The 21066-nt window shown below is 45.8% G+C and overlaps 1 protein-coding gene and 1 non-coding gene across 2 annotated transcripts in view; both read left to right on the top strand.

The window, feature by feature from the left end:
• Positions 1-20546, top strand: part of LOC125728567 (uncharacterized) — a 43568-nt gene extending 23022 nt beyond the window's left edge. Inside the window, exon 3 of the mRNA XM_049005462.1 lies at positions 20212-20546. Within this exon, the coding sequence (XP_048861419.1) occupies positions 20212-20546 (335 nt within the window). The remainder of the gene's footprint in view (positions 1-20211) is intronic.
• trnad-guc (transfer RNA aspartic acid (anticodon GUC)) lies at positions 11972-12043 on the top strand. The gene has a single exon. It is a non-coding gene; the product is annotated as a tRNA-Asp (tRNA).
• Positions 20547-21066: the final 520 nt, after the last annotated feature.

Raw genomic sequence — 21066 nt, 5'->3', positions numbered from 1 at the left:
CATTTATCTATCCATCCATCCATCCATCCCGGCTCCGTCAACATGCAAACTTCAGTAATTCAAAACACTTAGTATTGAGCTTCCATTGTGAGCCTTAGCAGCCAATAAACAAACCGCCAATAATGAATATCACAGGCTTTGGTGATGGACACAGACTTCCAGACACGCCCCATATTCCTGACGCATTCCTCACCATGACCCTGTCTACTTCACATTCGCAGCCCAATATTTCATTCAAACTGGAGTTCGAAAGCTTGTTGGAGCCGAATGGACAATTTTAAAGACCAACATGGCAGAAAATTCAGTTCTGAAAGAAAGGAAGTTTCGATTTTTAATGAACTTATGAGATGCAGCAGAGATTCATCTTACCCTCAGTAATCTTTAGTTATAGCTTTCAGGGACTGGGATATAGATAATTTAGAAATGTGCTGCTTTTTAAAACACTAAGTAGGATTCCAATACTTTTCCAAGACACGGTATAATAGTATAATGTATTGTTGGTGCGCTGTGGGAGGGAGGTGCTGTCCTGGCAGGGGAGACAGGTGACTGAAACCTTTTGTAGCGATTTGTTCCGCCTGTCTGTTGGGCAGAATTTAGTTTGCTCTCTTTGTGCTTCCAGTAAATCTAGGTCCCGTTCCCATCATACCAGCAAGTCCGTGCAGGGTGGATCTCTGGCTAATCTCTTTTGTTGTTTGATTCCCTCCACGGAGGAAAAAAAAAAGAACTCGAGGTCACCTGCGGTTCCGAACCACATCTCCAGCAGGTCAGTGATCTCAGAGTAGCACATGCCGTTTATAAGCCAAAAGAAAAATGGTTGAAAAGTACGACACCTGTGTTATTCTATTTTGGTATTTAAGTGACAGAATTCCACTAAAGGTGAATTAAAAACTTGCTTAATTTATTGAGAAATGCTGAAGAAGTAAATGAACAAAGGATGAGAGAAGCTGCTGGAATCTGAAGCAGACATGATGCAGGTTCGAAACTGCACAGTTTTGATCTGGAATATGGGACACAATCCACATTATAAGCACTGAGCTAAATGCCAAGTTTTAAATGGCTATTTATCTATTACAACCATTGTTTCAGTGAAAGTTGTATGCAGATGTTTATTACTTAGTAATAAGGCAATATTTGGCTCAACTATGGTTTGTCTGTTACTAATGAAATAAACTTTTCCTATATATAGAGACACAGGACTTTTCTCACTTCTGATCTAAACCATAATTTAGTCTGTTCTTATTTAACATGACACTATAATAAAAATACATCCGAAGTTAAAAATCCTGGAAGACTGCGTCAAATAGAGCAGCAGAGCACCGCCCCCAAACAGCCTCTGTGGGGCAGCAGTGAGCTCAGAGTGCATCCCCCCCCCAGGAGGCAGTGTTAGGAAGAGCAGGCTGCTGTGGGACTTGCTGGTGACCCCAGGGACTTGGTCTTGCCGTTGTCCTCTAAGGCCTGGGCGAAAAGGGCAGGGTTACGGCTGGAGTGCCGCTGGCGTCTCACAAAGGGAAAGACACTGGGGCATGATGGGAAGGAGAACATGTTAGCGTTCCGCTAACACTTGTGGCACTGCCTTTTCTAAGTCAGCCATGTTGGAAAATCCTTGACTACCGTGGAATTACAAACAGAAACTGGAGAGCATCACAGGGGACGCAAAAGCAATTAACATTACAGAACTCTGTGTAGTCTTAGTGACGAAGCTAAGCTGAAGCCAGCAGTTCACACTAAGCCCAAAAATCCCTGGAATTAATCGTTAACAACCCCAGAAACAGAACCTGTGTGTATCCCACACCAATATGAGTCTTATCCCCTTATATAAAATACATGGAATATATTACAGAAAGACCCCTTTTATAGAAGATAATAGTTTTACCTTTTTTTGGTCTCTTGTGGTTCTATGGCTCTAGCCAGCATGTTTTTGTAGAGATCGGACTTTAAATAGCGGGCGTAGGAGTCCTGAGGGTGAGAGGAGAGGCCGAGAGCCCGTTTTAATGAAGCTGTCATCCACTTTCATGGCTGTGCACAGTTAATGCTCCTACCTTCTTCATCAGGAAATAGATGTGCATCTGGGCGTCATCCAGGACAAAACGATGTGGGCTTTTCATGCCCTGCAGGGTCTTCTCCATGGTCTTGCTGTCCACGTTTACCCACTTGCTGGCTCCCGGGGCCAGGAACTGCCTGGGGGGAAGGAAGTGATGAGCCTGAGCTTTGCAGTCCCACTGGGAGTAAGCAAGTGCCACATCAGGGCCTGCTCTAAATTCAACTGGGATGCAAACTGTCCCACTGGGCCACAAGGTCGCACTCACTTGTAGACCTCTTCCACCTTCTGCGGGATCGTAGCGCTCTCGCCGTGCCGGATGTCCTCACAGGCCTCCCAGAAACAGAGGTTCTCCACTGTGAATGAAACAGCGCATGCATCAGCTACCTGCAGGAGGCGCTCATCACGATGCCAATATGGAGGAGAATTGCCTTTCATAGAGGGATCATGATTATTAATTTAGCAGATGCTAGATCCTATTTTTTTTTTTTTTTGAGAGGGCAGGGTCAGTCAGTCCCTGGAGTAACTGATCGACGGCCCAATAGTGAGGTCACTCAGCTGACTCTGGGATTTGAGCTGATGACCTCCTGCAATGAATCCCAATCTGCTGAGTCACACACTGCCCAAATAGGCCCGCAGTGATCAAATAATGAATATGATTCTTACTTGCTGACGATGCCTCCATGAAGCTGATCTACTTGGGCGGGGGGGTCTACATGCTGCTCACCACTGAACTCCTTCTCCAGGTACTCCCTGAACTTGCACCGTCCCAGAGGGTCCCTAAGGAGCTCCGTGAAGCCGAACCCCCATCGTTCCACCCGCAGCTTGGTGGGTGTCTCCACCCTGCACCAGGAGGCGTGGAAGTGAAGAGACGACAGTCACCTCTGGGGGTGTGGCCCTGAAGAGGCAGGATGGGGCGCGGTAACGCACACTCACATGTCGGCATTCAGCGTCCAGAGTGCCGTGTCATCTGTTATCCAGGGGTTGCTGGGGGGGCAGCCTTGCATCATGGGGTCATGGTTCAGGTACTGCTCGCTGAACTTAAGGAAGCTGAACACAGAAGACCAGCCATTCCCAGTTTTAGTCCTACTTTCTATAATCCTTGCAAGTCATCAAATATTCAGGTTCAATGCTGGCATATTCCAGCAAACTGGAGCTCGAAATGGTGACGAAATGATTATACGTCATTGAACCCTATAAGGAAATTCTCTTTTCATCTCCTCCATCTTGCTCTCCATAGGTGAGAGAAAGCTTGGTAGCAAAGGGCAGCTGCCCGTAGAGGCTCCCAGGAACCTGGGGGTTAAGGGCCTTGTTCAAGGACCCACAAGTGTGCTGAAGCCAGGCTTGAACCGGCGACCTTCTGATCAATATTAAGTAATTATTTGCAGTTAAATACAGTTCAATTCAGTTTAATAGTCAACCGGTTTCAATATTAGTTAGGCATCATTAATCCAGGATATGTGTGACTCTGAGATTTATGGTGAAAGATGGATGGGCAGATGGACGAAAGAACGAAATAACGAGGTTAGATTTTCACAAAGAGCAGTCCCCAGCATTTTTGTCAGAATTAACATGAAATAGATCCCCCCCCCCACCAATCAGAGGCACAGTATACAGAATACCCAGAGATATCCCCCAGTTAGGGACTAATGTGGACTGGTGTCGAACCAGTGGTCCCCCAGCTATGCTGGGACTGAGGCTGAATCACAGGTGTTGGGGGGGGGTAGGTGGGGGAGGCTGTTATCCAACCTTTCCAGGCAGATGGAGGACTTGACCCTCGAGCGGCCCAGGGATTTCCTGATGTGTTCAATCTGGTGTCGGGAGCCATGAAAAATCACACGGGGAATATAAGAGTCAGAAAAAAGGCACAGCATGGTACACATCCAAGCCCTGATAAGAGCCATGCTGTTGTACCTTTAAACAGAATTTGTCAATATCTGAGAGCCAACAAAAGAAAACGACAACACAGATGTAGATCCTTCCGAAGCAATTTTCTTATGACAGCATTCTTAAGAGCCCACTTAATCACCCTCTTTGGTTGTTCTTGGCAACCATCCCATCAGCTGAAATAGGTTCACTCTAAATTCTTTCAGGCTTACCTCTCTTTTGTAGTAGTCCGCGTTCTGTTCTGTAAAGAAGGAAGAAACAAAACCGTCTCTAAACATGATATAAGCCACATGTTTATGGGAGTTTTACTTGCGCAAAAATGTTCTGAGGGCACAAGGTTCATTGGTTCAGAGAGATAACCAATCAGACTGTAGAAGTGGTGGATACAGGCAACTAGAGGAGGGGGGGGGGTCAACCAATCAGATGTCTTGTTCCTGCCTCCTCTAGTTCCTTAGACCCACCTCCTCTACAATCTAATTGGTTATCTCTCTGAACCAATCATTTTTCCTTCTGCCCTCAGAACATTTTTGTGAGGGTAAAACTCCCACGAGCGAATCACATGCAAGGAATCAGACAGTAGGAATTCTGCTCACACTCAGCTCCTGGCTTTACTAAGCAGACATCCAGTCTAGAAACCATGAATAATATAGCACTATTACGAGTATGTATTGTGGGACTGCTGACGTACTTACGTTAGCATGGAAAACGAGAGCAGGAAGTGAGGAAGAAGTGAGACAGAAAGATGAGCACAACGAAGTGCTGTCACACTCACACACGAGCTTCCCTCGGATGCCCTCCCACCAAAAACACTGATTATCACTTCACTTCCTTGGGTAATTTGGGGGCCCAAGGCAACAGCCTATTCTGCCTATAGCTGCCATATATATATAGATATTAATATACATATTTTTTCTTCATGACTTTGATCTTATCTAGGCCCCGAGCGGCTCTCTTGTTTGCCCGGATCCGGTCCTGTGACTGACAGAGGCGATAAACAGCAGGTACTGGCATTACGGAAAAAATGTATATGCTTAATAAAAAGCTCAGACCAGCTGGACTCGGGAGTTGTGCCGGTTCCTTCGCTCAGGGCCTTGTTCTTGAACGCTGAATGTTCCCGGCTGCAGAAAATCAGAGGGTGAGAAATCCTTAGCTGAACTTCAGATGAAGAGTGAGCTCGTTTCTCTCAAGCAGACTGACGCCGGTCTAACGCTGCATTAATACCCCTTAGCACTACTGGTCACATTTCCCATGATGCCACTGGGTACAGCCCATGGCGACACTGCCCAGTAGGGGACAGTGTGACAGCTTTCCAAAAGGACCATTCGGTCCTGGAGGGCCAGTCGGTGACACAGTATCCATGATCAGGACTGGGGTACCCTGCTTTACAGAATAAACTAACCAAATGTCGATACTGAATGCAATCTGATTTAACATGGTTTCCTTAAATCCCAATTAAAGTGCTTCAGATCAGCTCAGGACTTAACAGCAGAGAGACTATTTGGCAAATTATTACGCTGCTATTTGCAATTACATCCATTATCTCTCCGCTAACATGCAGCATTAAGCCTGAGCCGCAGGAATAGAGGTCAGATAATGGATCCGGTATTCCGGAGGTGGGATCCTCTTCCAGCTCGTTTAAAAGGCCCAACAAGTGGGGGGGTGGTGGGGGGGGAGACGCAAACACAGCATGTCTGCATTTTAGCTTCAGGCCGTCTCCCAGTCCCTTCGCACTCCTCTCTCCCAGATCCAAGCATCACCAGTCTTAGCGATGCGTCTCGTGTTTCTCGGGCAAAGAGAAAGGAGGCAGGAAGCGGCCATTTTGTCATTTGCTGGTTTTAATCCCCCCCCCCCCCCCAGCTTCCCCCGTCCACCTGGCCGTACCAGAGTGCAGAGCGTCCCTGCCTTTTAAACACGAGCAGCACCTGACTGGGGGGCCCTACGCTGCGTGGTTTTTGGCTCAACTGTGTTTCCGTCTAATTGGCGTCAAAACGGTGGGTTTCATCAATGAAGGTGGTGTGTGGCTGAGCGGGTTGGCAGTCGCCGCCTATGACTGGAAGGTTGCCGGTTTAAATCCCACAGTCAGCAGAGTGACATCACCACTGGACCCCTGAGAGAAGTCCCTAAACCCCCAACTGCTCTAGTCTCAATAAAAGGTACATCTGCAAAATAAGCTGAATTTAGGATGTGATCCGCAGCTGCGTGGCTGCCATTCCCACCTCCTGATGCCGCCCCGGATGGGGATAATGGCCCACATAAACGCTGATGCTTATTAGCCCTGAGAGATGCTGCGCACCCAGCAGAAAGGGGCCCTAGTGACGGCCGGGATTAAGCCAGATACACACCACACTCTGCTCCTGTCCCACACTTTCATTCTCCACTCTCCTGTGTTATTCATGAACTCCAAATTACACTCAGCGAGGGTGCAGTTGCTCATTCCCGCAGCCTGCTGTCCTGTCTGTCTTCTGAAAGCTCTCGTCCCACAGAACATAGGCTTCTTCCCAGCTAAGTAAATATTTCATGATCACACTGAAGCAGTAGTGGGTTATCAGGCCTGAAGTGATATATTCCTCCCCCACAAAGTATGCATGGAGACACTCTGTGTGTCTTACTTAACGAAGATAAAACTCCCCCCCCCCCCCCCCCCCCCCCCGTGAATTTTGCTGAGCTCAATGCTCTGGAGATGACGGAGATCGAAAATTATACCGGAAATGTTCCATATGTCCTTACAGATGTTTCCTTTGCCTTCCTTCATTGAACAAACCCGTTGTCGTGGGAGAGAACTGCACAACCCCCCAGCTCTCTGTGGGGGAATGGGACCCTGCCTATGCCTTCCTGCCAATCCTGCCAAGTTTCCCCTGTAAGTTGAAGGATCTCCTAACAGGCCTGCATGTAGATTAATGTCATACCCAGGACAAAGCAATTGCAGGTTAAGGCCCTTGCTGAAAGGCCCAACGGAGTAGAATCACTCTGGGCATTCACAGGATTTGAACCAACAACCTTCCACTTGCTTGCACAGATCCCTAGGCCCAGAGCCACCACTCTGCCCCACAACCTCAAAAAAATCCTAGAATCGCCCCCAGCCTGAGGCGATATTCGAGCTGCCAAGGTGCATTGAGTTCAGGTTTACCCAGTGTGTGCTTTACTCTAATCACAGCATACTGGGTTTTCGCCGGGGCAGATGTAGGGAGTCAGGGGTTTCGGGGGAGGTGCTTACTGGCGGTCTGTTGACGAGCCAGTAGGCCTGTTCCTGACATTCCAGCACGATGCGGTCCGCCTTGCGCCTCTGTTTGGCTGCCCTGGTAGGAGCAGAGCAGTCGATGGAGAGTCAGAAAGCATACTGGGTAATTAGCATATAGCGGTAATCACTGAACTGCAAGGTAGGGTTTTCATTTTTCTGTTTCCTTTTTCACTTAGAAATGGATTTCCGACTCTAGTGTTTAGGCTGAGGTCTGATTTAACAGATAGGAGGGAAATTATGACCACACACCATGTTACTTTTTAATTTAGGTAACATCATCATCCTCTTAATACGAGATTTATTCATCCATTCTCATCTGTCCCCTTGTGTGCATTTATGAAATTGATTTCATAGCTCGATGCGACAGTATTCCCGGGCTGGGGTGGGGTTTACCTGAGCTGCTCCTTCGCCTGCATCACCACGAAGTCCCAGGTGTGGTTGATCCGTTTGTGCAACATGTTGTAGCTGTCCTGCGGAGACGATGTTTAAATGCGACATTGCCAGGTCGCACGGCTGGCTGCGTTGCTGCATGGGTTCACGTTATGACTCACAGGCCGAACCCCTCCCAGGATATCAGCTGGCAGTGTCGGATTCACAAACCCTCTTACTGATGAGAACCTAAAATGCGTTGACCCTGACGCAACATGGCGGCAAGTTGGTGGATGTCTATGTGCGATCCTACTATGTGCATAATTGGTGGGAGGTTTTCTTACACAAAAATGTTCTGAGGGCAGAAGGAAAATGATTGGTTCGGATAGATAACCAATCAGATTGCAGAGGAGGCAGGACCAAGACATCTGATTGGTTGCTCCTGCCTCCTCTAGTTGCTCGGATCCACCTCATGTACAATCTAATTGGTTATCTCTCTGAACCAATCATTTTTCCTTCTACCCTCATAATATTTTGTGTAAGTAAAACTCCCATGAGCATTCAGCTATCACATGATCTCATCAAGCAATGCTTCAGACCAGCGAATAAGAATAGCATTGAAATGTACATAAATAAAAATTTTCTCTTACCTTTTCATAGTCTATCAGCTGCCCTTGCTTTCTGATATTCTTCTTAGTCAAATAAATCGCTTTAGAAGAGCAAAAGAAAGACATGGCAAGAAACTGTGTTTTTCTATTATTCTAGTAAAGGGAAGTAATGATGTAATAGGCGAGCACATGATTAATAATTGGTAATCACCGTAATCTAGCTCGGAGGCTGGCCACTGCTGAGAGCTCCAGAAGTACGGAGTCTAGCAAAAAGGAGATGCTGTCATTTGAAACTATTCAGAAGCAGCGTGACAAAGGTGCTTTGTGATTTAACATGTCAGGGACAAGGCGGGTGGAAGGCATTTTGCTACTTTAACTGGCATTGGTTCTCATACATCAGTGTTTCCCAATCCGGTCCTCGGCGACACACAGATGATCCACGTTTTTGCTCCCTCCCAGCTCCCTACCAGACAGTCTACGTTTTTGCACCCTCTCAGCTCTGGAGCCCGGACCAGATTGAGAAATACTGTCCTACACGGTAATTCCGCAGTCTCTCCAACGAATAGTTTCGATATGCGTGCCCCCCCACATGGCCACCACCCTCTCGCGCTGCCCTCCATCTGAAGAAACCGTGGTTTTAGGTTACCTGGAAGCGATACGGCGTCTCGTCGGGCCCCAGGACGAGCGTCCTGGGGTCCTTTAGGGGGTAAATGTAGCCGTGCTTCACGATCAGATTCCCCACATGAAGTGCCTCTGAAAACACACAAAGTGGTCACTCATTTCCACGTAAACTACTCAAAGCTCAAACAAATCCACTACTCGTAGCCCAGATTTAGGCATAGTAATTCTCTAAATTTTTGTCAGTGGAATACAGTAGAACACACGATAACTAGAAACTGAGTAGGCATATTATATTTTATTTTACGGTATAGCAAGTAACTGGAAAAAACGTTGACATGGTGCACAGAATAAGCCGCGGGGATGGTGCATTCCTCATCGGAACTATAATTAATTACGAGTAATTGGGACTTTCCACTTTCCGGCTGCCTCCGCGGCCATTGGCAGTCAGGCGCTCCCGGGGGTTTCAGACCGGCGCAGCAACAGCGCTGCTAGGGGGAAGCCTAGTGTTTACAGGGAGGGGTAACTGCTTACCGGGGCAACAGGTTTTTTGCCCATTCAAGTCTGTTAATGCATCTGCCATCTACTGCCTAAAAGTCCCCTCCTTTCCATTCCGACTTCTTTTCCAATCTGGGCTGTAAATCAGGGAAATCTGCTCCCTTGCTATTTAAAACCTCATCTGCATCGCCCGGGAATTCAGGACAACAGTGTCTTGCAGAAGTGCATAATGAGGGAGACGGATAGCGATATTTCTCCAGGCATGACTGACTGCCTCTGGCTATCAGCGAAGTTTGCATCGGGACTATCAAACCGTACAGCTCAGCATGCGTAGCGGCGCGACTCGGGACTGGCCTACAGATTATTTGTACTAATAGCCTCTCAGCAGAAAGATAAATAATTCAGCAGATAAATTGACGCCAGGGGAAGAAAATCCCAAAAGCTTCAGGCGAATGGGGTGTCTATGTTATGGACAAGCTCAATTCTGACATTTATTAATTCACAGGCTCAGCAATATCAATGGAACAGAACATGCTTCTGTCAGACACGTGAATTGCATATGCTTACACATAAATGCAGCTAGGCTAATCTGTTGTATGGATGACAAATTCTATTACTTCATTTGTATTTATTATTCAAAAGACTCGTTTATTTCTGTTATTTTATTACAAAAAAAAAAAAACCTGATGACGTCTTTCGCCAGCAGGGGCGCCATCGTCGTCACGAAGGGAAAAAAACAATCGATTAACCTCACATAAGAGCACCAGGTAACGCTTCCCTACATACTTCTCGGCCCTACCTTCTTCCATGATGGAGTACTTCTGAATTAGCCACTCCACGATATCATTTCCTGGGAAGGCATAGCGAGGAAGGCATCTAGTTAGAGTCGAGAAATGCATTAAGCCGTCATAAATCAAAAACGCTGAACTCGATAAATAAATTACATAAATAAATATGAGCGCAAGGAGATCGATGACAGTCTTAATGCACAGGATTCCCGAAGACCGCCGATGTATGGGCTTTCCTGTGAAGGGCTTAAATGACCATTAGGACCCGGCCCCCGGGACACTGCACGGCCGGGTGTAAGACAACCCGGGCGGCATGAAAAATTATTTTTAAAAAGTAAAATATGTATCGTGCACCTGTCATCGCATGTGGAATCACTGTGATTAACAGTCTTTGATTCTTCATCTTTATCCCCATGTCGGGATCTTGCATCGCCACAATGACTTGTTCAATCTGGGATAAGAAGAATAGTCAAAATCGTGAAATCAAGGTGACGACAGACATAGTGAAAACGTTCAACCTAGTAATATAATAATTGCTTAATGTGTGATTTGATATGTAATCGTTATATTCATCATTAAATCACCGGAGAGACACACTCATATATTTAGGCATATATATAAGTAAACTACAAGGTTTTTCCTCTGACTATCTTAACTGCACGTCAAAGACGTTATCGGATATTCCCGACTACAGACTTTCGGTTTGATCATTTATTCGCGTTATTAATTCGGCTCCTGATTACATTAAACTAAACATGCTCAGATTGTTACAACCTTTGCTTGTCGGTTATTTTTGGGATCTTTCTGGATGGGCTCAAGGCGGGGTCTGTAAGCACAAGCAAACTGCCAGCACTTTTGTTTTACATGAAAATAGTTTGATGTCGGCCTATTGCGTTATTGTCTGGCTATAATTTGGAGGCAATATTAAACAATAGGCCCATATATTGTAAATATACATGTTGTGTTGTTTTGTTGTTATCACAAACGTATAGCCTGATCATAAATTTCATGGATACCTGGATGTTGTATGTTCCATTATATTTATGAATGAATGATTTATGTGAAGTCTGGCTTAGATTCGAGAATTAATCATATAGATTAAAAAAAGTTTTCATTTAAAACTTATCTCATATAATAAAATCCTCGTCCGAACGAACATATGTCAGAATGAAAAAACATTTAAATTATTTTTGTGATGCATCAGTATCAATAGCTACAACGTCATAACAGATATAGATATAATGCGGTTCATACTTTTGAAGTTGATGCGTATCTCCCGAAAAAAATCAACTCCAGAAGAGTCCGCGTCTGTAAATGCCTGAACTTCGGAATCGATCCTACCTTTGTTAGGCGCGGCATCTGTGTCTTGCAGCTGTTCCCTTGGATAAAGATGTTAATTGTCATGCTTACAGCATCTCGATCTCCGGCGTTTGTGAAGTTGGGATTGATGCTGTCCTGTGTTTTTTTTTTCCTTCCACACTTAAGCTCTGCTTGTTACTGCCCCATAGCGGAGCGCAAGTGAAACGGACTACCGGAGATTTGCACTGTTTTTCTGTTAGTGTGTATAATCAAAATATGACTCAGTTTGGCCAGTTAGAAAAATATGATAATAGAAAAGTATTCTTTTCCTCTCACTTTTTTTTCTTGATTTAATTACCGACTTCACGTACTTACACTGTGTCCCGTTGCACGATGTAATATTGCGAAACTATGATTTTGTGGCAGTGTTTTGTAAAGGAATTTTCCGTTTAATCATCGTCTTAGTATAAAGCTATATGGTTGTTCTGGTATCAGTGGACGTACATTATGTATTTTTTCTTCTCTTGAGCACCATGGTCATGACATGAAGCTCAGTCATTGATTACTCGCAAATGTTAGTAGTCATCCGCTGTTTATCTTGAAGATGTAAAAGTAGTGCGCGTACATCTCCTCGTTAGTATAGTGGTGAGTATCCCCGCCTGTCACGCGGGAGACCGGGGTTCGATTCCCCGACGGGGAGAGTCTGCATCTTTTTGCCTCGGTCTCAAAAGGCACCAAGCTAGAACCGGCCCCGTGTTAGTGGAAACGGGGCTTGTGACTTGTACTCATGCATAATATTCTGCGGGTCGCTCAGCAGCGCAGCATATGAAACTAGACTCGGATTGTAAGTGTGTGGTTTTGATAATTGATGTATGGATGGATGGATCCTTAATAAGAGATATAAACAATAAGGTCCAGTCGCCAACTAATCATGTAAAATACGTCATAAACTCATGGTTGTTAAACCCAGAATAAAAATGAAGACGTATAACTAGGAAAGTCAACTTGCACATTTCAATTTTGGTTCGATATAATCACGTTGTCCTTAACCCTCCAGTGCAGGAGGGGACGGTAATGCGCATCGAATGTTTCCGAACCTGTGTGTGATACAACCGAGGAAGAGCCGATGACTTCGGGGGAGGAGGGGCAGGCGACTCGGAAGAAAAAGCAGCAGAACCCAATGCAGCCTGTAGCCCATTCAAAGGCCTACTGTTGGACCTCTGCTTATTTTGCAATACGTCTTTAGTACGGACTGAAAAATGTCCGATTTCGATGAGTTTGAGAAGCAGTTAAGCGAAAATCGGCAAGGTAAGTTTGGCTTTGAAGATCGGTGTATGCTCCCTGTTTTAGGGTAATAAAGTGGCCGGCGTGTCCTAGCGCCGAGGATGGTGCGGAGGGCACTTCTGCTGGTTCCGAAAAGAAAAGCGCGGCTGGGAAATCGGTGCCTTTTATCCGAGCTGTAAGGAAAAGTAGTAAAGATGCCCCAAGGTTCTTGGTTGATCATTTGAATACAGACAATAATAGGAATTTATGATCATGGGGGAAGCCAGGGAGAGAATGGGGGTTCCAGTCGGCACCACTAGGGTGATAAGGATAAGATAAGGCGATAAGAATTTAATTACAATGATCATAAAAGTCCCCACCCTGTCCTGTCCCGTCCCTGTCTCAGGATCCTCACACTCCAGGGGGTCACTCTTTATATGTAAATTCACTCACAACACCTACACACAACACCTTGGTGGGGAGGGCTTTTTGGGGTATAAAGGGGGGTGAAGAACTGTCTTCAATTGGTATCTGAGCTGCCTTTCAGTACCCGGTGTGTCTCTCTACACTGTATTACATTGTATTATTTTTACTGTTCAATAAACCATCATTTTGCTGAAACTGCGGAGACTCTGCAAGTGGATTCCCTACATCTTATTGGCGAGCCAGCCAGGAGAAGGGGCTAACAACTGGAAGTCATCTGGGAACTTTTTTTTGGCTGATATCTTCCTCAAGAAGAGAGAAGATTTCTTCACCTAAGAGAGAAGACTGACCAGAAAACATTCCAGACGTGCCACCTTCTTCTGCGAACCGAAGGACCCAGAAAGAATCACGCTTGTGAGTATAACTGGTTGGCGATATCAGGCGTCCGCTGAGACGAACAGTAAAGTAATAAAGGAAATAGGGAGTAATTCAAGACTTAGGCATGAGAATTCTCCTGGTTTGACCTGTTTATTAGTAATAGAGGGTAAACAGGAGGTGTGTTTGTAGAGGAACTGGGCTTTGGTAAGGAAGCACCAGCAGGGTTCCCCACATTGTAACCCTGTGTCCTTGAGGTAAACCACCGCTGTAGGTATATTGTGTGAGTTTATACTGTGAGAGTTTAAATTTATACTCAGAACCTACAATGATGGAGTGGGGCATCGAATATGTTGCAAAGCATTGCAAGGAGGGATCATATGGATCTCTCACAGATAAGTTAGACCCTCTAGAGTGGCTAGAGGAGGCATGCAGGGAGAGGAACATGAAATGTTCCAAGAAAAAGCAGAGGCATGCTAACGTGTTACAGGCCTTGCTGGAAGGACAGCAAGAAATTAAGGGCAGACTGGCAAGTTCGCAGTCTGAGGGTACTCAGCATAGGAGTACAATCGGTGAATTGAGGGACAGAATAGTGAGTCTCGAACAGGAGAACTCTGCTAGTCGAGCAGAGCGTCGGTTAGCTGCAGAAAATAGCATTGAGCTGAGGCAACTGGTAGCCTCTCTTAGGCAGGGCCTGGAAGCAGCTAAGGAAGCTAATGCATTCCTCCAAAAGGAACTGGAGAAGTGTCAGAATGCTTATGAGGCACTTTGGTCCAGAAGCATTAAAAACCCAGAAGTGCATAAAAAGCGTGCTGGGGATGAGGATACTGTTCTAAAGAGCAAGTTAGAACGGGTCAAGGAACATGTTGCAGCCTTGGGCATTAGTCTGCCGGTGGATTCTGATAGTGATAGTGACACTTCAGATGAGGGGGCTAATGTGACCCCAGTTAAAGTTGCACCATTTCGTGTGAGAGAGCGCAGGACACGCAGAAGGGCAGCTGCTGAGGTTGACGGGCAGCCTGCCACTGCACAGTATGAATACCAGGAGATCCATGAGCATATTCCACTATCTACATCTGAGCTGGGTAATTTATGCAGAAATGTAGGTAAATGGGATGGTGCGTCTGATCCTCGCCCATATTTGTCTGAATTAGAGAGACAAGCCAGGGCAAATGGTCTAGACAATCAAGACTGCTGCCAAATAATACAGTTAACTATACCAGCAGACCTAGTGGAGTCACTCCCAGATAATCTCAGAATGGCTGTTGATGGTGAATGGGCAACTGTTCAGCAGAGAGAAACAGCACTGCTGAACCTGATTGGCAATCCACAGCCTAATTGGGGGCGGATCCAGGACACTAAGCCAGAGAAGGGTGAAAACCCTATGGCCTATATGAATCGTCTGTTTAATTGTTATGCTAGAAATTCTGGAATTCCACAACCACAGCGGAATGATCCCGCATTCCTGGCATTAGTAATGCAGCAGTATTTTTCTATGATAAATGATGCCACAAAGCTAGCGTTGAATCAGAAACAGAAAGAAGGTAACTTGACCTTTGCAGATATTGGAAGTCTGCTTAGCAGCTGGTATGAGACAACGCATAGCAGTCCAAGTCATAAGAGAAAGGTATCAGCTGTAGTCACCAATGAGGGTAGGCGTAAGACCACTAGTAAGGATGCTTGCCACCACTGTGGTAAGGTAGGACATTTCAAGAGAGATTGTTGGTCAAAGGGTGGCGCCTCAGCAGGATATGGGCCTAAACCAAGAGTGCAGGGAGCAGAGAGATCCAGGGATAAGCTGGAATCAACCCCATCAGCACCGACTATGACATATGAGGATATGAATAGACTGCTAAATGACATTAAACAACTGATGGCTCAGGGTGATGCTCAGACTGACTCAAGTGTCAAGTCCAAGGAGAATGTGTATTTGAAACAATAGGGGTGTCTGGCCTCTATTAGAAAGGTGGGTGATTTGAAATCTGATAGATTTGGCAGACCTAGTGTTGAAGTTGCAGTTAGAGGCCACTGTGACAAATGGTTAGTAGACACAGGAGCTGCAATCACCCTCACTCATTTGGATTTTCCCACCACTGGTAAAACAACAGAATTAATTGGGGTTGGTAGTGGAGTGCTAATAGCAAAACAGTCTGTTCCCATACAAGCACAGATTGGTAGTGATCCAATTGTAATGAAAGTTTGGATGTCAAAGACGCACGAGGACTCCATTCTTGGGGCCGATGTGATGAAAGACAACAATTACATTGTTGATCTGGCTAACCAAACACTTTGGAAAGGTGAGGGAGATACAGATTATGTTGTCATCCCAGACAGGCACGCAGTTGCTACTGTAAAGGGTGTTTTGACATATGACTTGCCAGACCTTTTGAGAACAGACAACCAGAAACTAGCAGAGATATTGCAGCAACATGAAGGTGTGTGGGCCAGACATAAACATGACTGTGGGAGAGTCAAAAACATGGAAGTGCACGTTCAAGGGGATGACCCCCCAGCGCAAAGACAGTATAAATATCCTAGAGATGCAGAAACAGACATCGCTCGTGTTATTGATTCGCTGCTCGAACAAGGTGTCCTAAGGACATGTGTATCCACAGTCAACTCACCTGTGTGGCCTGTAAGGAAGCCTGATGGTTCATGGAGGCTGACTATTGATTACAGACAGATAAATGCTTCAACACCTTCCGCGGCTGCGGTGGTGGCAAGGACCCCAAACATAATGGCTAGTTTACAAAGCACATCAAAAATATACTCCACTCTGGATGTGTCCAATGGATTCTGGTCAATTCCAGTGCATCCTGACAGCCAGTATAAATTTGCTTTTACCTTTCGAGAAAAGCAGTACACATGGGTTGTTTTACCACAGGGTTTCCACAACTCACCAACACTGTTTCACCAATGTATGGCTGACATATTAAAGGATGTGAGCAAACCGGAGCAGGTTGTTCAATATGTAGATGACTTGTTGATCCAGACAGAAACTGAGGTGGAGCATTTTGAGCTTCTGGAGGAAGTATTAGACATCGTGAAAAAAGCAGGGCTGAAACTGAACCCAAAAAAGGCCCAGTTATTTGTGTCGGAAGTGAAATTCCTTGGTGTCCAAATAACTGAGGGGGGTCGAACACCAGACCCACAGAAGGTAGCAGTGGTGCAGAAGTTGCCAAGGCCGCACACGGTAACAGCATTAAGGTCATTCCTGGGCATTGTAGGTTTTTGCAGAGACTTCATAGAGGGTTTTGCAGAAATAGCTGCCCCATTATATGACCATCTGAAAGGAAAGAGAAGTAAGACAGAGGACCTAGAATGGACCCCAAAAGACCAAGAGTCTTTTGAAACACTGAAAAAGGCCTTAATGACAGCCCCCGCCCTTAGAAACCCAGACAGTGAGAAGCCTTTTGCAATTCAGGTGGCAGCTACTGAACAGGCGTTATCAGCCGTTCTGCTTCAGGAAGTACACTACCAACAGAGGCCAGTTGGGTACTTTTCCAGAATGCTGACACCAGTGGAGAGAGGGTTTGACAGGTGTACCAAACATTTATTAGGAGTACACTGGGCATTAGAGGTCACAGAGCACATAGTGGGATTCAATGAGTTAGAACTCCAAACCCCACACACACCAATCAAGCTACTGCTCCAAGGCCAGATCAAAGGGGTATCATCACAAAGGGTTGGTAGATGGTTAACTGAGATTAACAGCCGGCCCATCAGAGTGAAATATTCACCTTCCCATTGTCTACCAAACTCACTCATGTACGATGGAGAGCCACATGACTGTGGGGAAGTAAGAAACACAAATCCAAAGGGAATTTTTAGACTTTCTGGAAAAACTGATGACATACAGTTGTATGTTGATGGTTCCAGGTACTGGGAGGATGGCCAGTACTGGACAGGCTGTGCCATTTGGGCACCTGAACTAGGGGAGGAGACATTAATTAAATGCCCTCCAAGTGATTCAGCGCAGAAGGCTGAGGTCACGGCTGTACTAACAGCAGTTGAAAAGTATCGGGGGCCAATACATGTCCATTCAGACAGTGCTTTTGTAGTGCATGCTCTAACTGAGTATCTTGCATTATGGCAACAGAGAGGGTTCTGCACTGCAGATGGAAAGCCAATAGTGCATCACAATAGCCTGCAACAGATTTGGGAGATAGCTGCTCAGGAACCAGATAGAATTTGCATTACAAAGGTGAAGGCCCATCAGGCTCCAGGGAAAACTCCCCAGGGAGACAACAACAATTATGTTGATCAATTAGCAAAGAAGGCTGCTAAACATGGGGACCCCTGTGCAGAGGAGCCACTTACTAAGATGGCTGCAGTTGCTAAGCCAGGGACTCCTGTAGACTTAGTCACATTGCAGAAAAAGGAACTTGAAATTGAAGTAGTGCAAAAAGCATTGATTGAAGGAACTGTTTTGCCTCCAGCCTATGAAAAAGAACGAGAGTGCCTAGCCAATAGAGAGGGGCTTCTCATCCACAGCAAGCCAACTGAACGATGGGTTACCCCCAGTTCCCTGAGAAAGCAGATTGTGGAATATATGCATAAGGTCAGTGGGCACGCAGCTGCAAGGAAAGTGTTAGAAATGGTGCAGGGTTCCCACTGGTGGCCAGGGATCAGGCAAACTATAGAGGAAGTTTGTGATCGATGCATAATCTGTGCACAGATGGACCCCAGCCCATATAAGCGTAAGGCCTTGTTGGGATAGCCCTTGGTAGTTGAAGGACCATGGGTAAACCTTCAAATTGATTATATGGGACCGTTGCCACCTGCCAAAGGGGGGTACCACTACCTGCTAGTTGTTGTAGATACTTTTAGCAAATGGGTTGAGGCATTCCCAATCAAGAAATGCACAGCTGCAGCCACGGCCCGAGTATTATGGGAACAGGTATTTTCAAGATGGGGATTTCCACACAGATTGGAAAGTGACCGAGGCACACACTTCATAGGCCAAATTATAAAAGATCTTTGTGAAATTCTGGGAATCATACAAAAGTGGCACATACCCTACCACCCTCAGTCATCTGGAGTGGTGGAGAGAATGAACAGGACTCTGAAGACAGCCTTGAAAAAGGCTGTCCTAGATGCTGGGCAGGACTGGTGTCGTCACTTACCAGGAATCCTAATGGCCATAAGGGCCACCAGCAGTAAGAGTACTGGCATTAGCCCTCATGAACTGATGACAGGCAGGAAGATGCCCTTGTTGCATCCCAACATGGGAGATGTGCCGAAACCAATTCTAGATCGAGTGCAACATGACCAGTTTCTGAAAAATGTCCAGAGGACTCTGGAAGACAAACTACTGTTTGCCGCGCACAACATGGGAGTAGCCCACCAGGGAAACAAGAAACGATGGGATGATGCTGTAAAACCCAGCATCCACAAATTTGAAATAGGGGAGCAGGTATTGGTCAAAAATTACCTCCAGAAAGGGCCTTGGGATGCAAATTGGACAGGACCACATGAAATTGTGGACACCTGTGGGGAGGGCAATCTCAAGCTTAGACTGAAAGGGAGGAAAGAACCAGTATACAGATGGTTCCATGCTGACCAATGCAAATTGCATAAAAATCCAAGATGTTAACCTGACATAAGAATAAATGCTGCACTTGATGTTTTTCAGGTTTCCATCGCATCAAGCCATGACACAGAGGAGAAACGATCAAGGGGGGTTCATCTGGTCCTTCCTACTCATGACATGCTTTGCACTTGCGGACTGCAGCGACACAGCAAGCAGATGTATGGTACATGACAACAGACAGCATACCTTCGGTTCAATGACTACAACGTGACATGCCATGAAAATTTCACATGTTCGAAGACTTCACTTGGACAAGACCAATACCACCGCTCTGCAGGACTCATGGGAAATGGAGTTAGTAGTTGTGAGGACATTGATGAGTGCAGAGGAAGTAAGCCACCTTGTGGTCTCAACCAAATTTGCATCAATACAATTGGGAACTTTAAATGTAATTGTAAGCTGGGGTGGGGAATTAATCAGGAACAAAGGGGCGAGGAACGGTGTCCCAGGATGTGGCCCATGCCAGTCAACGGAATAATCACTGTTCCTACACCCTACACATATATAAACAATGTAATGCAAACTACCTGTAGTCAGGAATGCTATTTCAGAAGTATTATCGTACAACCACACAACCCAGACAACAGCATTTGCTATGGCTATACCCATCTACCATGACAAGGATGTGTACCGTAAAACTTATAACATGATCAACATGGGTAAACTACACGACCACACTTTGACTAAAGTACATAGAGACCATGGGATGACAGTACAGGATGGAATAGCAATGTTAGCAATAGAAAGTTTAGAGGGTTGCAATATTGGTAGGTATATAATAATGTGCTCAGGTGATCCAGGTCTAGGTTGTGGGTGGATGAACAGTATTGATGCACACTGTGTGATCTCCACAGAAATGGTGAAGCCACAGTATGTGGACATCAGGTTCATTGGTAACAACACCTATTGCATTAATGCAATTAACAACAGTTTAACCACAACCAATTTACAGTGCAGAACACCGAGCAGTATTGATGCACACTGTGTGATCTCCACAGAAATGGTGAAGCCACAGTATGTGGACATCAGGTTCATTGGTAACAACACCTATTGCATTAATGCAATTAACAACAGTTTAACCACAACCAATTTACAGTGCAGAACACCGAGCAATGCTTTCTGCATTCAGGTGATCTACCCAATGAACATTGGAGGCAGAAAATTGTACTATACCAAGAATAGGATTGACCTTTACTTAGACGACCCTTATGCAGAATTCCTCCAGCCTGAACCTTTGCCTGAAACAAACAGGATTCAAGACCTCCAAGAGGTTGAGCAGCAACTGGAGGTTCAGCTGCTTAAAATGCATGAGCGTGAGAAGGAACTGACAGAGCAGGTCAGTAACTATATCAGTGGAATGTCGACGCTGAATGAGAACTACCAGGACATGTACTGGGATGTACTGTTCAAAGCAGTGATCACTGCAGGTGTCGTGGTGCTGCTGGTGGGTGTGGCCTTGATGGGCTATCTCAGATTCCTAAGGGAACAGCGGAAAAGGGACCTTGGATATGTGGAGAGGAAAGTGTGCATGACACAAAGTAGGGTGTAGGTTATGGAGACAGACAACCACACCGCTACGACCTCCCCTATCCACCCCTTGTATGTTGACCACTGATCAGTATGATGCTCGTACTGTGCTCTGGGTAAACCTCTCACTGCTCTTGCACTGAGGCTCAAGGTTTAAGGGGGGATTATGTAAGGAAAAGTAGTAAAGATGCCCCAAGGTTCTTGGTTGATCATTTGAATACAGACAATAATAGGAATTTATGATCATGGGGGAAGCCAGGGAGAGAATGGGGGTTCCAGTCGGCACCACTAGGGTGATAAGGATAAGATAAGGCGATAAGAATTTAATTACAATGATCATAAAAGTCCCCACCCTGTCCTGTCCCGTCCCTGTCTCAGGATCCTCACACTCCAGGGGGTCACTCTTTATATGTAAATTCACTCACAACACCTACACACAACACCTTGGTGGGGAGGGCTTTTTGGGGTATAAAGGGGGGTGAAGAACTGTCTTCAATTGGTATCTGAGCTGCCTTTCAGTACCCGGTGTGTCTCTCTACACT

The sequence above is a fragment of the Brienomyrus brachyistius genome, unplaced genomic scaffold (assembly GCF_023856365.1).
Source record: "Brienomyrus brachyistius isolate T26 unplaced genomic scaffold, BBRACH_0.4 scaffold326, whole genome shotgun sequence".
In the NCBI taxonomy this organism is placed as follows: domain Eukaryota; kingdom Metazoa; phylum Chordata; class Actinopteri; order Osteoglossiformes; family Mormyridae; genus Brienomyrus; species Brienomyrus brachyistius.
The sequence above is the reverse complement of the archived record's forward strand: the minus strand, read 5'-3'. Positions and strand labels throughout refer to the sequence as shown.